Consider the following 14,998-nt stretch of genomic DNA (forward strand, 5'->3'; position numbering starts at 1 on the left):
TATATATTTCTCTACACCCTATTTCCTCAACATATTAGTTAAAACTATAAACAATTCTGTCACTCCCTATCTTAATTCCTTCATTATTAGGAATATCAGTAAATTTCATTCTCCACTCACTCCCTGTCTCTAATATCCATATTATTATTAACACGTAAAAAGTAATATCAGTAATATCTTATATTATAAACACTTCACTTCTGCCTTCTTTATTTATCTCTAACTCTAAGAAACTTATTCCCTCTAACTAATTATTTATCTTACATACTTTCACTGTCTTTATTAGTATTATTATCTTTATTATTATTATTATTATTATTATTATTATTATTATTATTATTATAATTACTACTACTACTACTCTCTTTAATTGCCCTTATTATCATCCTAAATTCTTCATTACTCTAGCTTAAGTATTAAATTCACCTCCAAAGGTCAGTCTTCTATGGTAACCGCCTCACTGCTACTATACATATATTTGAGAGGCTTTGCATAATTACAAGTTTATTTAATTTTGGCAAATTGAATTTTCAACAGAAGTAAAACCAACTGTAAAAATATTTGCAATCACTTAGTGAATTATGATGAAATCATAATACAGTGATCAATATTACTTAAATTTGTACTCTAAATATTCTAATATGATAGATACTAAAGATGGACATCAAACTATTCGGATAGATTACAATAGTTATGACTTATCATTTGGCCATAAGTCTGAAAACACTAAGGATAGACTTTGGATGCACTTTATACAAGCACTTCACTTATTTGATATGTATATATCCCTACATTATATAATACCTAATATTGGTGACATGATACATCAAAGTACATATTTTTCAGGGACAGATATGTTTTAACTGATACGTACAAATCTCTAATCATGGGATTCTAATGCCTCTTAGCTTGGATATGAAACGCACTACAGGAAGGTGATTGAGTGGTCAGGATGTGATCAACTGCCCTCGGTATATGAGGAGATTGAATCAAGCAAGAAGATGCATTACATCCTTAGCCAAGGTAGAGTAGATAGTTATAAATAAAGTTGATAAACCCGAATGTGGGTTAAATAAGCTGTTTTAAGGATCTTATTTGTGCAACAATGTTTATAAATTTTTCCTTGATTTATAAACATTGTAAAGAGAGAGTAAACTGTAGTTTAAAAATATTTTTTAAAAAATTTTTGGTCATTCTCTATATATTTTTGGGTTTTTAACTATATTATAAAGAGGAAATCAACTAAATCATATAACTAACCTTTAAGGACAAATAGAACCTTAGGCCTCACTTCCCGCGGTGAATTTTTGGGAGAGACGAGTAGTGGACAAAAATCTTTGTAACTTTTGCTACATGAGGAATTTTTCATTGTCATTTGATGTGTTGAAAAGCTTGAAGTCTAGGCTATCTATGGCCTAGAAAAAATGGTGAGAATATTTAAATCAAACATTCAGGACATCACACAAACCTTGTCGTCACTTCCCCCAATGGTCAAGCGATACTATTTCTTCAAGAATCGTGATCACCCTTGAACTCTCTCTCCCACAGTCTTATAGAACAAGAATAGATCAAATAAATATGATGCACTAGGCCTTAAACAATAAGTTGGGAGCAGAAATCCAAGATGAGATACAAGTAGAGGGGATAAGAGAATAAATAGAAGTCCTCACTAACATTGGAACTAATTCCAAGGGCTTGGAGGGCCAGGATTAATTGATTTTCTCACATGGATCTGACGTGCCTTCAGATTTGAAAATAGACCATTCAAATTCAAATTCTGGATTAGTTCCACAATTATTGCCTTTATTTGGCCCGGTCCTTAAGGAGGATCAAATGGGCTTCTAGAATGGGCTTCTTGTGTATTGGGCCTCTTCTTATTATCTATTAGATAGCTTAGGCTCCTAGTTTCATCACCGTTGTATCTTAAATTTGCCATCGTATTTTTCTAACTCTTGTTCACATAAAACTCAAACAACATGTGAGAAATCCACTTTCAGGAGTCAAGTGGCATTAGTCTCAAAAGTGAATAAAATATATAAAAAATGAACATAGGAAATTAATCATCAAAATTTTCATTTTATCCTTAAATGGTAAATAATGTTAGTGAAAAATATGTGGTACAAAAAGAAGTATAACAGTATAATGTTGTTGACCTAATTTGATATTATCATAAACATTCTCCAAAGCTTCTCATTCATAAACCTAAAACGTTGCAGACAATAATACACATTTTAAAGACATTTTGGTATCATTTTATGTGTACTACCTTCATCTTTACAAGAATTTTCATCACAAGCACTATATGGAGCAATTGATAAAGTAATGGATTTAAATGTAATTTTACATATTTTACAAATCCAAGTATTTCATAGTAAAAATATGTTTAAAATATTATTAAATTTAATGCGATTAATGCTCCCTCTAGTATGTCATACTATGCCTTTTCAGGGAGCAAATCAAAGTTGAAGAAAGAAATAAGAGAGAGAGAGAGAGAGGAAGCAAGAATGTGTACATATATAGCTGAAAAAATGGTTTTTAGTGGCCAGCTGAAGGAGGGAGCTGGCAGCATTCAACCCGGCTTCCAGCTAGCGATCGCACAACACTCAAGGAGGCTGGCAGCCGGCAAGCATTGCCACATGTGGAGCCTTTGGTGGCTGGCACACTAAGGCTCCATAAGGCCCACACAGAGGCCCGTACACGAGCATGAGAGGGAAGTGTTTAATTATTTCAGACCATAACATCAGACCAAATTTATATAGAGATATGTATTTTAGAAATATCAGGTTTTGAGATTAGATTTGCATAGTTCTTTAAGCCCCGCATCAGCCCGGGCTAAGAGGCAACAAAGCTGTTGTGGCCCAATGGGTCGCAATCTTAAGAAATAATAAAAAATAAATTATGACCAGGCTTCGGGCTGACCTGCTGATGGAGGCTAATTGTGTAATAAATTTTAATTTTCATTGTAAATTTAATTTGCCTACATCAAATAAAATTGCTAAAAGTATAACTCACTCAATTGTATAGTTGGAACAAGGTCGTATCCACAGGGACTGGCCTTTTAGAGATATTCAATATTTGAGTTCTTTGTAAAGAAGCTATAATAATAATACTAAAGATAGTAAGTATATGAATAAATAAGCAGTATCAAGCAGTTAGAATAATAGGTGAAGAAGATAAATAGAGAAGAGAGATAGATACTTTATATGAGTAATTAGTCCAATAAGAGTAAAGAATAGACAGAAGAAGAAGAATCTAGATAGATAAGGAAAGATTATTTAATTAATGGTAATTAAGTAAGCTTGAGAAGTGTTTATAAGTATTAAGAAGATATATAGCGAGAGAACTAAGCAATTATCTAAATATAATATAACTATGTAAGTGGTTAGATAAGTTTAGAGAGGTTTTAAAAAGGAATAAATAGGTAGCAATAGTAATTAAGAGGTAACTATATTCATATAAAATCACCTATACTTGTAGAATACTACTTATATAGGTGAAATATTTATTATAGAATTACTATAGGTATTTTTAGATGTTTTTATATTTCTAAATGTTTTTTATAATCGTTTTAGGGTTGATTTCTGGAATTAATGGGTTGATTTAGTAGAACACCTTAGAGTTGTTTTGCCAAATTCTCAAGAAAGGGTTGAAATAAGAGAGTTATATAGTTTATTTTTATATTTTATATAGTTTTTATAGAATAAATTGGGGTAGAAGAGGGTGTTTCCGTTGAATGCCCGTGAGGTGTTCAACAGAATGCCTGATAGAAGATGGAATAGGGAGGATGAATATGTTTTTAAATTTTTATAAGGTTTTTCAAATATAACTTAGGCAAATCAAAAAAATAATCATCGAACACATGAGGTGTTCGATGAAATGCCACATAGAAATCGTAGTAACAATTGTTTGATCGAAATTGATTGAATCAACGATTAAAATAGTTGGAGCCAAATGGATGATAAAATTCTACTAAATTTCAACAATAAGTGACTAGAAAACTCATTGATCTGCCCTGACTTGAAGACGAGAGTGGCGGTGCTGATTGGCGCCGCCTAGCTTCAGTTTAAGGTTTCCCTCGTTTGTCTCCTTCATCCTAGCGCAGATCCAAGTTTCCCCAGCCCCTCTTGAAGCCTCCCTGAGTTCTTTCGCAGTCTCTTGCACTGTCACCACGCCACAGTCTGCCTCCGAGTCCGAGAGGGATCCCCGACATAAATGAGGCTTATGGTCGAAAGTTGATTAAAATTGGGGCCTTCGGGTCCCCTTTAATGGCTTAGGAGGGGCCTCCCAGGCCATCCGATGGAGGGGGGCGACCCCGGAGGTACTCCTTGGCCGTTGGATGGCCTGGCGGTCCCCACCCCCCGCCAACAATCGCCGCCCGGCCGGTAGTGTCAACGGCCAGGGGCGAGGTTGGACAAAACTGCCCCTGGTTGTTTGTTGCCTGCATCTAGGTCCAACAACTACGATTAAATCGTAGACGTGGACTCCGATTAAAATGGTATACCCATTGAGTCCATGTTATCATGCCTCATCAGTGTGTCCGGTTAGCCACGTCAACGTGGCCCTCTTTTCGGATTCACCAGCAAGAGGGCCCGCATCTTTGTCATTTACAACAGCCAACAAAATCCCTAGAATATAGAAATGAAAATGGATTAAATGTATCTGAATGATCTCACTGTCAGATATTTTGAAAGAAGATCGGACGGATGAATTCACATCCGCCTATTTAAAATGAGCCCAAAATGACACGGGCCTTGGGCCAGGTTGCCCCGAAGTCTGGTCTGAATTTACTTGTATTTTATTTAGATTAGTGTGAGAGTATCAGAGATGAGGGGATTCTAAATCCCAAATTGGAAAATAAAAACCTGCAGCGCTTTATAAATGTTGGCATGTCCTCTCTATTGAATTAAAATAAATGCCATACCACCCCTTTGTACCGCGCACTTGATACCTTTTCGTAGGCCTGTATGGGCTCTGTGTTCTTTGTGGCTGTCTGGGCTTGCCTGCTAGGTGCTGCCCTTTGCTGGCAACAGGCGGGCTTGAGCGCTCGCGCTCATCTGCCTTTGGTTGGCTTCGGCGCTGGTGTGCCTGGTCGGCTCCTTAGCCGGTCCAAAAAACATATGTGTGTGTGTGTGTGTCTTTCTTCTTCATTTCATTCCCTCTATTTTTTTCTTCTACTTTGAATTCTTCCCTAAGGAAATATAAACTGACAAACTAGATAGAGCATTAAAATTAGAAAACTGAGATTATGTAAAACATGTATAAAACTGAGATTAAAATGAATTTTTTATCACTTGCTCTATTTAGTACATGAAATGCAATATTCTGATAAAATTGGAGATAATACACATGATATGATCCCAAAATGACTTCAAAATGTGTATGATTACATGATACATTTTGGGTCTATCACCTGCCCCAAAGCACTTGTCATGTCAGGTCATTTAAGTAAATGGACATGATTTCAGCCATACAATCTCTTTAAGGAAGATTAGACGGTAAGACATGTCAGGTAATATTGAATTTTTTTATTTCTTTTTCATGCTTCCTGATTCGCTGCTACAAATGACGACTATAGAGGGACCTCAAAATGTACGAATCACAAGGGTGAATGATGATGGGGCATGCTGATAAGGCATGTTGACAAGGCAATGAGGCGTACACTGGTTAAGATGGGCCACGGCTGCAATTTAATCTCAGTCGTCAACCCATCATTCTTGAGATCAAGTGGCCGGGAGGCAACGACGTCCCTCGCCACCTCAATCGTTGTCCCCGTCCGTTGGCCAGCTGTGGGAGTGACCGAGGGACCATAAGGTGATCCAACGCCTTGGAGAAGTTGTTGGATCGAGAAAGAATGAAGGTTAGAGAGAGAAGCTCGCTCAGCCCTATAAAGATGATTTTCTAGGCTTCATGAAACTATCTTCCAATCGAGATTTGAAGTGATGGCGAAGGACCCTTCCGGTGGTGGTGGGAGTAAGAGGAGGGATGTTACACCCCTCTGACTGTTCCAGTGCTCAGGACAGCACAAAAAAGAGGTTTGGAAAACCCCAGATCTGCACCAGCACAAAGAAAGGGTGGAGGAGATGCACACCAAAGTTAGGAGGCTGTGATTGATGCCTCCAATATCCCACCGCCTGAATCAGGTAGATATCTAGTTCATATTCATGTTTGTTTTCATAAAAAGGGTTAACACTTTTCTGTTTAGATTGATATCATCATATTTAACTAAAATCTTATCATCATTATCTCCACCTCCTATTTTACATACAGGTTACAATTAACTAATTAAATGACCTCCTAACTCTTAATAATGGTATTTGCTATTCAGTTAATCTTATTAATCTTCTCAACTTCTTCCACTACCTTCATTAACGTTACCCATAATTATAATATCATTACGCTTTCAATTATCTTACATTATCTCTCCTATCCCTAGTTGTCCCGAACATCATTTGGGCTTCATTACTATTACACATTATGTTAGTTATCTAATCCATTAGTTAATAATCCATACCTACTAAATACTTATCTTACGCTTTATTCACTAGCTTTATTCCTATTATAACTTCTCTTTAACAATAACTCAATTACTGATTTCACATCTAAAGGCCAGTCCCTGTGGAGACGACCTTGCTCTTACTATACATCTGAGTGTGTTTCCATTTTTATCAATTTTATTTGATTTAGGAAAATTTAAATTACAATGATAATTCAATTAAATAAAAATTTTTCCTTCGTCACCCTTTACACACTACTTCAAACTAAATGAGAGATAAGGTTTTGACAGATAATCATGCCCTATGTCATTCAAGAGTCTCTCACAGACGAAGGATTATGCAAAGGTCCCATGAGAGAGTTAAATTACTACCATGTATCTTATAGCAAATGAGGTGTAGCTTGACACCCGACAGACTGGAAACTTAGGTAATCGATTGGATTAAATTGATCCTTTATTGATCAATATATATGTCGATGTAGTTAAGTTATGCGGATTGTTATTGGGTCATTACAATTATTATCTAGAATGCTACATGGGCCTAGAGTGTCACATGTGTAACATTAATGAAACTTTTTGGATGTACTTAAAGTTATAAAGGTTATCATGAAAACTGTATTAAATAAGTATAAATAGACGGGAACATCGATTTTAGGTGCTCATGCTAGCCAGACCTGGGTGTCTCCGTTTCTTATTATCTGTCACTCCATTCAATTTTCTAGAGTGTCTGAATTGAGAGGAGACCAACAAGATCTTCAATAAGAGTTTGAAAATATGAAGAAGAGGAGATCTATCACCACATCAGTTACCTAGATATGTCGTGAGGATTGACATATGAACGGCTTAAAGAGACTCCCTACAAGAAGGAAGCTAAGGGTGGAATTATTCATCCACAAAGTAATTTGATTATTTGTATTTTATGCAGGAAAATATGCTTTCAGGCCTTCAATTAAAGTCATATAACCCAAAATAGATAAAGGGCCAAGAAACCATCATTTCATATTACTTTCTTGCCTGTAGTCCAATTTTATGGCGCCACTAGGAAAACACCATAGAATATTTTACCATTGCCTCTCGCATATTTGTGTCCCAAGTAAGTAGAAGTGTACATGTATTTTTAGGTAAAAACTTAATCTCGAACTGTCACCTTTGTATATCTGATCACAATATTTTTCCAATTGACATAATTTCATAGACTAAGTTAATCATCTGGATATCTATTAAAAGAATGATAACTCTAACATTGCCAAAACCATTTATTTTAAGTGATAATAATTTTAAATTAACAGAGAGATGAGTCTAACATTGCCAAAACCATTTAATTTAATGCAGAAATATTTATATATCACTCACACATTCATAGCAAATAATATAATAAAGTTTTTTATTTGTTTATATTTACACCGAGTTTTATTGAGCTCATTTTCTGATGGAGTACACAGGTTTACAAAAATAATAAATTGAGGATGAGATTGAGAGATTTTATTTGATATTCTATGAGTGTTATTAAAATTGAGATACTAATATATACTAAGATATATTGATATTTATGCCCAATTACATTATCATTTATATTAAATTTTGAAATTTTAATTACATATAATTAATAATTAATATTTTAATCAATTACCCATGAGAATAAAGTGGGAGATATTTGGTAGAAATATCTCAGAAGATGATTCGATGGATTAATAAAAATGAGATAAATTTCCTTTTATTGAATTATGGATGATAACGACTCAAATCCAACCGTCACAAATAATGTATTATAATATTCATGATAAATATTTTTGATACTGTGACAGGGCTTAGGACTTCTTGGCATATATTGTTAATATGGCCGTAGTGAAAGTGATATGTAAGGAAAGATGATACTTAGAACATCATTATGTATGATCCTGCAAAAAATAGGTACATATTTATGAAACTCCTATCAAATTCACTTATAACTAACTATCTACAATGTCAATATTGATGGGGAATGCGCCAATCAAGACGATCGGGCCCATTTTTCTAGGTTTCTTTTATTTTTTATTATTTTGATATTTTTATTTATTTATTTCCTTTTTAATAAACCAGAAAGGCCATATAGAGCCCTCCCTTAATTCTTGAAGGGAGAAAAAGTTGTTTTTGAAAAGCAACTATTGCTTTGATAAGAGGTCTTCGGTTGTCGTAGCCACCTAAAGCCTCCACCACTGCGCCAAGTTTTTTCATCATAACACTTATTTTCCCGCACGCACTTCCATGTTGCTATTATGTCACATCATGTTGTTGTCTTCAGCATAACTTAATGACAATGAACCTTTTATAGAATAACTTGAATGGCATATAAATATACTAAAAAAAAATTGATGCAGGATAGGCAAGAGCATGTGGTGGTAGAGACAGGGAAGAAGACCACAGTGCAGAAGATGTGGTGTCAAGGCCAACAGAGATGCAATTGTATGCTATCATTCACTTTTATGAATCACAGTCACCATGGGTATGTGGTAAATAATTAAACTAATATACTCTTTACTCTATTTTATTGTATCATCTTGATGTATCATCTCCATATTACAAAGGAAGCACCATAGCACTTCAACCCTTCAAGATACAATGTATGTCTTGATTACATTCATTTACAACATCATTCAGTACCTTTAATGCCAAATTCTAATTATTATAAAGTATGTTATCATTACTTCTAATTCAACTAGGAATAAACATTATCATTATTTTATGGTTAAAGATACCATTCTCAAGGCCATAAAATTTCAAATTACTCATGTTTCTTGATTTCAGTTATTTGATGACTCAAGAGGATCAACAGAGAAGGAAAGAGAAGGAGAATAATAGTGAATCCTTTAAAATACAAGAAAAAGAAGAATTAAAATCAAGGCCACCTTTCAAAGAACTAAAATCAAGCAAAGAGAAGAAGAATAAGAAGAATAGGACAATTAAGGCCACCTTTCAAAGTTGACCTAGTTGAAGTTCAAGTCAAACTAGAGGTTCATTTACAATAAGAATTTTCCTAATTATTTAATTAAGTGGCATATACTTAAAGAAAATGAAATTTAGAAACCAAAGGAGAAATTTCATTAATAAAGTCCCTATAAGTTACAATATATGTATGTTTAATTTATATTATTTTATGATTTTTTTTAAGACTTTGAGGAATTAAAGAAATCCAAAAGGCAAATTATTGTCATGAGCCTGCAACATCAATTGCATGGCTGTGCCGACAAGTGGCGATGAGGAAACAAGACCTCACTACAGAACCTATGCAACCAAAAGTGGCACCTATGTACCAAAAAATGGCTTAAAGGTGACCCCAGTGGTCTGATGGATATTGGTTATTTCAAATATTCACTACACCCATTATATGCTCATCTAAAAAACAAATATTTCCAAATGGGATAAATATTTTGAAGCTATGTGCAGGAGCACATGGAAGAATGTGAGAAATTGGATGAAGTCATGGATTGTTCTAAGAAATGAATGTTGTGGAACCCATGACGTATACAAGGTGTTCGGACAGAAGGACACAACTCTCTAGGTTTGAGGTTTTTCAGTGTGCTTATGTGAAAATTTTTAAAGTTTCCATTCAAGTTTCCATGCGCAAAAAAAGACAGGGTCAGTTTGCAGGAACACATGGAAGAATGTGAGAAATTGGATGAAGTCATGGATTGTTCTAAGAAATGAATGTTGTGGAACCCATGACGTATACGAGGTGTCCGGACAGAAGGACACAACTCTCTAGGTTTGAGGTTTTTCAGTGTACTTATGTGAAAATTTTTAAGGTTTCCATTCAATATATTATCTAGTTTTCATTAAAAATGCTTGATCCTGGCGGTAAATAACCATCCCAATTTGAAAGGATGCATTGATAGCTTAAGAGCTAATCATTAAGCTTATAAAGACATAGATCCACATTTTATCATTCTTTTCCATACATTTATCTTTTAATTATCATCATCCCCTCCTCCTTTTCTTTACATTCTATATTTTTCTATTCATTTATAACTTTTTATTTCTCTAAATCTTCTCCTCTATTTTACACCCCTAAAATTTCATCAAAAAACTCAACCACTTGCAGCTCCAAATTCCACTCATATCACCTCCATCATCCTTCACTTTCTCTATGTCTCTTCATTTCATCTAATTACTATTCTTAGAATCGTCTATTTTTTCTCTAAACTTTCATCCTATATTTTCATTAAAAAAGTCACTATTTGCAGCCACAAATTCCACTTAAATGAGCATGCCAATTACAGTTCCGGATCGTCCGGGACGTGGACGTTAGACGGGATGGGACAAAAGACCATCCCATCCTCTGGATATTGCAACTTCATCCAAACAGCCTCATCCAGGAATTCATCCATTGAAGAAAAAAATTGCCTGCGTCCCAACTTTGCCTATCTCGTTCCGTTCGGATAAAAACCATATCGTTCCTTGACCTGGGCAAAAAAATCACGTTTTAAAATTTTAATATACTTTTCTATGTTTTTTAGGGAAATATTGAGGAGAGAGAAAGTGGAGGGACATATGTACAATTACCTTTTGGCGGGGTCAGTTTGCAAGCGCAAAAAAAAAACAGGGACTTTGATGCAAATTGTCAAGGAACTGATTTTGATCCCATGTGGCAAAATCTCAGCCGTCAAAAGCAAATCCAACGGATTTTTGTCCATCCTTTACTGTCCATCATCCGAAACCTCCAGACGGGACGATTTTTTCGTCCGACAATTGGAAAACTGTCCCTTCCATTCGTCCCATTTTCGTCCAAACTCGCTGACGGGACAATGTTTTCGTCCTGGGACAAAAAAACTGTCCCGTCCGCATCCCTACACTAGAATGCTGACTTTAGATTTATGATCGATTTCCATTCCATTTGTTTGACAAGAGAATAAATAGCCAAAGTTTCATTTCTAACTTTTGGATCACCAAAAAATAGGCGGTCACAATATGCACTGAGGTTGCCTTAGTGCATATTGTGAATGACCGAGTTACTTTGACGTACAAAACCACATCATCATTACTATCAGCATATTTAATTTTCAGATTTCTTTCAGATTACCAGTTCATTATAAGTTTCTAGTAAATGCTTTCCTTTATGATCTCTGGCCAAGGTTTAAGTTTTTTGACTTCGTTCGGGCCGATGTTTAGATTAGCCAAGAGTGAATAAGATTAGCCAATTATGATATCTGAATAAGGGGCTAAGCTATGAACCGGAGACGGCGGTTTCACCATATCTGATGGAGGTGGCCCGCTTCCTGCTACTGTATACTCGTTTGCGATGCGACCGCCCTCTTGTGTGCTGCTCCCATTCATGAGCTCCCCTGAGAACCCTATTCCCACAAGGCTGACCGGCAGGCAAGGAGTGAGAAGGCTAAAAAAAAGGAGAAAAGAGGAAGAAAGAGAAGTAAAAGAAAACTAACCTCGCAGACAAAAGTACTCCACAAATCTCTAGACACCAGAGTTTGCTGCCTCGAAGAGTCTGATGAAAACCCCAATTCTTGGGAGAGGAAAGCATTGACGATAACAGCACTAGGCTCTATTACTGCTCTCTGCCAAGAATGCTCAGAACCACCTGTCAGAAATTGCATAAAAGTGGGTCTTTATTACCAGATGATACGCATACAGAGAACAGACAGTTGCAAGGAAATACTCTCAAAGGCTTCGGTGGCGTCGATGTAATGGAATCTCCATCCGAAATCTTTCTCCAATCGACCAAGCCGCCTCCTCTGCAAGTCCTCAAGCACTTTAAATTGTAAACGAGCGACTATTGGGATACTCATTTAGCAGTGAAACTCACTTGGCGGCGGACAAGTCTCCGGGTGTTGGCTTTCAGCTCTTCAACGGCTTCATTGAAAAGATTATGCAGACTATTATCGTCCGAATCCCGAAGAATTTGAAATAAACCGGCTCTTTGAGGATAATCATTCTCTGGTCTCGGGAATAAGCTTTGAAACATCTTCTGAAACTCCCGGACACCGATAGCCTGCTTGAGACCCCTCGTGTAGTCTGCATTTGGATCATAAATATCATAGACTTCGTCCAGAAGCCCAGATTTCATCATTGAGTCCACTCTTTCTCCAACGTATTTATCTAGCTCTGAGAGGGAGGCGTCAAGCCATATGAAGCAACAGTCGTATCTGAAGTTATCTGCTCGGCCCCATCTCTGTCCTGTCACAGAAGGCATACATGATGATTGTATTCGTCGTTCATTTGAAAGATGAGACTGTTTTCTACTATGAATCTAGCTCCGGGTAGACCTCGAAGGATTTTCCTTGGAAGAGAGAACTCGGAATCAACCCTGAACTCTCGTATAGGCTCAAGTAACGATGGACCTAGAAATTGGGAGAAAATTATCAAAAATGTAAAGGCAGATACGCGCATAGATATACGTTATGAAAGACAAGACAGTTTTATGTCTCTACTGAAGAGAAATCTGATGCGTAATATATCTCAGTCTCCAAGCCTGAGGTCGCTCATAGATTTCAGTGTCCTCACATGATTTCGAGTTTTCGAATACCATTCAATTTGGGACGATAAAAAAACGAAAGAAAGCAATCACGCTGCTCTCGTAAAAGTTCAATGCATTGTCTTCCATCACTGCCGATATACTGTGCATGTCTTTTTCCTCGCGCCTAGTTCCTTGTATTTTAACGTTTGAGTTACAGCAATTATCCCGAATTACACCTATGAAAGGTTACAAGAAGTAGAAAACTTGATTAAACATGGAATGTATTCTACGATGTCGCCGACATCTGACCTTTCTATGATCATTGGGATGGATTCTGTTTGCTGCAACGGGATCGATTTCCTTGAGACGATCAAAAGCGGCTGTAGCATTACTGTCGACAATATCAGGTGTAATCTGGGACGAACTCCCACCTGCTTTACGCAGATAAAGATAAAACTCTGAGCGCGCATAATAACACTGGGCACTGAAGTCGAAATAGAAGAATGTATAGTTCGACTTGCCTTCCGAAAGGGAGCATTCAGCCATGTCCTCCAGCACATCATCAACAAGAAACGGGCTGACAAGGGCCTACGAAACATGTAAAGAAGATCATAAACCATGCGGAGGAAAGATGCCTTAGTGATTCCAGCAAAAGGAGGAAACATAAAGTCACAAGGGATTACTTGAATGTAGTAATTCGTGCCACCAACAATCACAGGCAGGCATCCACGAGAGGATATGTCATCTATAACCTGTAAACAAAAAAAAGGGGAGAGAGTTTTTTCATCGTAAAAAACTCGACGCGGAACAATAAAAAGGGCACGCAGCAGTTTCTCACGTCGATTGCGAGCGTGCGGAAGTTCCTGGATGTGAAGTCCACATCCTTTTCCACACTTCCCAAGAGATGGTGAGGAACGCCTATATTAAGAGAGCCCAACATCTTGAGCAAACGAGCGAGCAATCATTCGATCGAAAGACTCGGTGTTTGAGAGTGTGATAGAGAGGAGCTACGGACCGCGGCGTTCGTGAAGAGGAACCTTGTTGGTGAGTACGTCGAGGCCGCGGTAGGTCTGCATGGCGTCGGCATTGATCACCTCCACCGAGAAGTGCGCCGCGAGGTCGATAGCGAGACGCGATTTGCCTGTCCCCGTCGCCCCCATCACGACCACCACCTTCGTCTTCCGCTCGGCGCCCTTTGCCCCTTTCTCCATCGCCTCTCTTTTCCCCCCGCTTCCGGTCACAGCAGTTCTTGAATAAATAGAAAGTTCCTCCGCGCATACTCGGTCAGCCCAATAAGCCCTTGACTCCATTACATCCGGCCCAATGTCAAACTCATAAAAGAAAAGTAAAATAAAAATGGCATAGCCTATAGTTCGGGATCGTCCCGGACGTGGACGATGGACTAGCTATCGCTACATAATGAAACATATCATTCTCTTATGTCGAATATCCCGGCAGTTCATTTTTACATATGAACCAATGTGTTTTATTTTATTTTTTTGTAATTGCAATATTTTCCATCACATCTTTATACAGATATTCTATGGAAACATGAACCAACTTGTATTGTGTGAATTTGTCTCTAAGGAAATTTCGGTACTTGATTCTGATATCCCCATTATTTATTTTTTGTTTCCCATATGATATTTAATTTACAAGTGACATGAAGGTACACAAATCAAGATATCTTATGTTGGTCTACAAAGGTTATGATCCTGAATTTTACATGGTTTGAAATCCCAAATGATTAACTTAGGATTTTACTTTACATTCTAATGAGGTAATGAATATGCAGATCATAACGGGACAATTGTTTCTGCTGGTACTTACAGAATAGACAGATCAGTAGTGATCTTTCGTGCTTTCTATTATCCACTTTGACATCCGAGTAATGTAAATTTTTTGAAATTGCAAACCATTCAACTAGTGGGATGAATTGAAATTTATGTTTTACAAAGGTTCTGAAAAAACAATCCAGTGAAGGGATCAACGCTGAAAGGTATTCAAAATAATGAACATGCTATACAAAGACATATTTCTTCGAAAGAAGAATATATAGT

At 36.8% G+C, this 14,998-nt stretch overlaps 1 protein-coding gene across 4 annotated transcripts; it reads right to left on the minus strand.

Moving 5' to 3' along the window:
- Positions 1 to 10,706: 10,706 nt before the first annotated feature.
- Positions 10,707 to 14,159, minus strand: IPT2 (tRNAisopentenyltransferase 2). 4 transcript variants are annotated; one of them, XR_013582126.1, is made up of 11 exons: positions 13,954 to 14,159; positions 13,777 to 13,856; positions 13,622 to 13,690; positions 13,460 to 13,526; positions 13,248 to 13,369; positions 12,748 to 12,822; positions 12,288 to 12,653; positions 12,141 to 12,216; positions 11,911 to 12,062; positions 11,033 to 11,834; positions 10,707 to 10,932 (listed from the first exon to the last, which is right to left on the minus strand). XR_013582126.1 is itself a non-coding variant. In XM_078578717.1 (11 exons), the coding sequence occupies exons 1-11, from the start codon at positions 14,147 to 14,149 to the stop codon at positions 10,850 to 10,852; spliced, it is 1,401 nt and encodes a 466-aa protein (XP_078434843.1). In that variant the 5' UTR covers positions 14,150 to 14,159; the 3' UTR covers positions 10,707 to 10,849. The 4 variants fall into 4 exon arrangements, 3 of the variants coding, with proteins under 3 accessions (XP_078434843.1, XP_078434842.1, XP_078434844.1); XM_078578717.1 differs by having other exon boundaries at positions 11,720 to 11,834; XM_078578716.1 differs by having other exon boundaries at positions 11,702 to 11,834.
- Positions 14,160 to 14,998: the final 839 nt, after the last annotated feature.

This window comes from Wolffia australiana, chromosome 7, assembly GCF_029677425.1.
Source record: "Wolffia australiana isolate 7733 chromosome 7, ASM2967742v1".
Lineage (NCBI taxonomy): Eukaryota > Viridiplantae > Streptophyta > Magnoliopsida > Alismatales > Araceae > Wolffia > Wolffia australiana.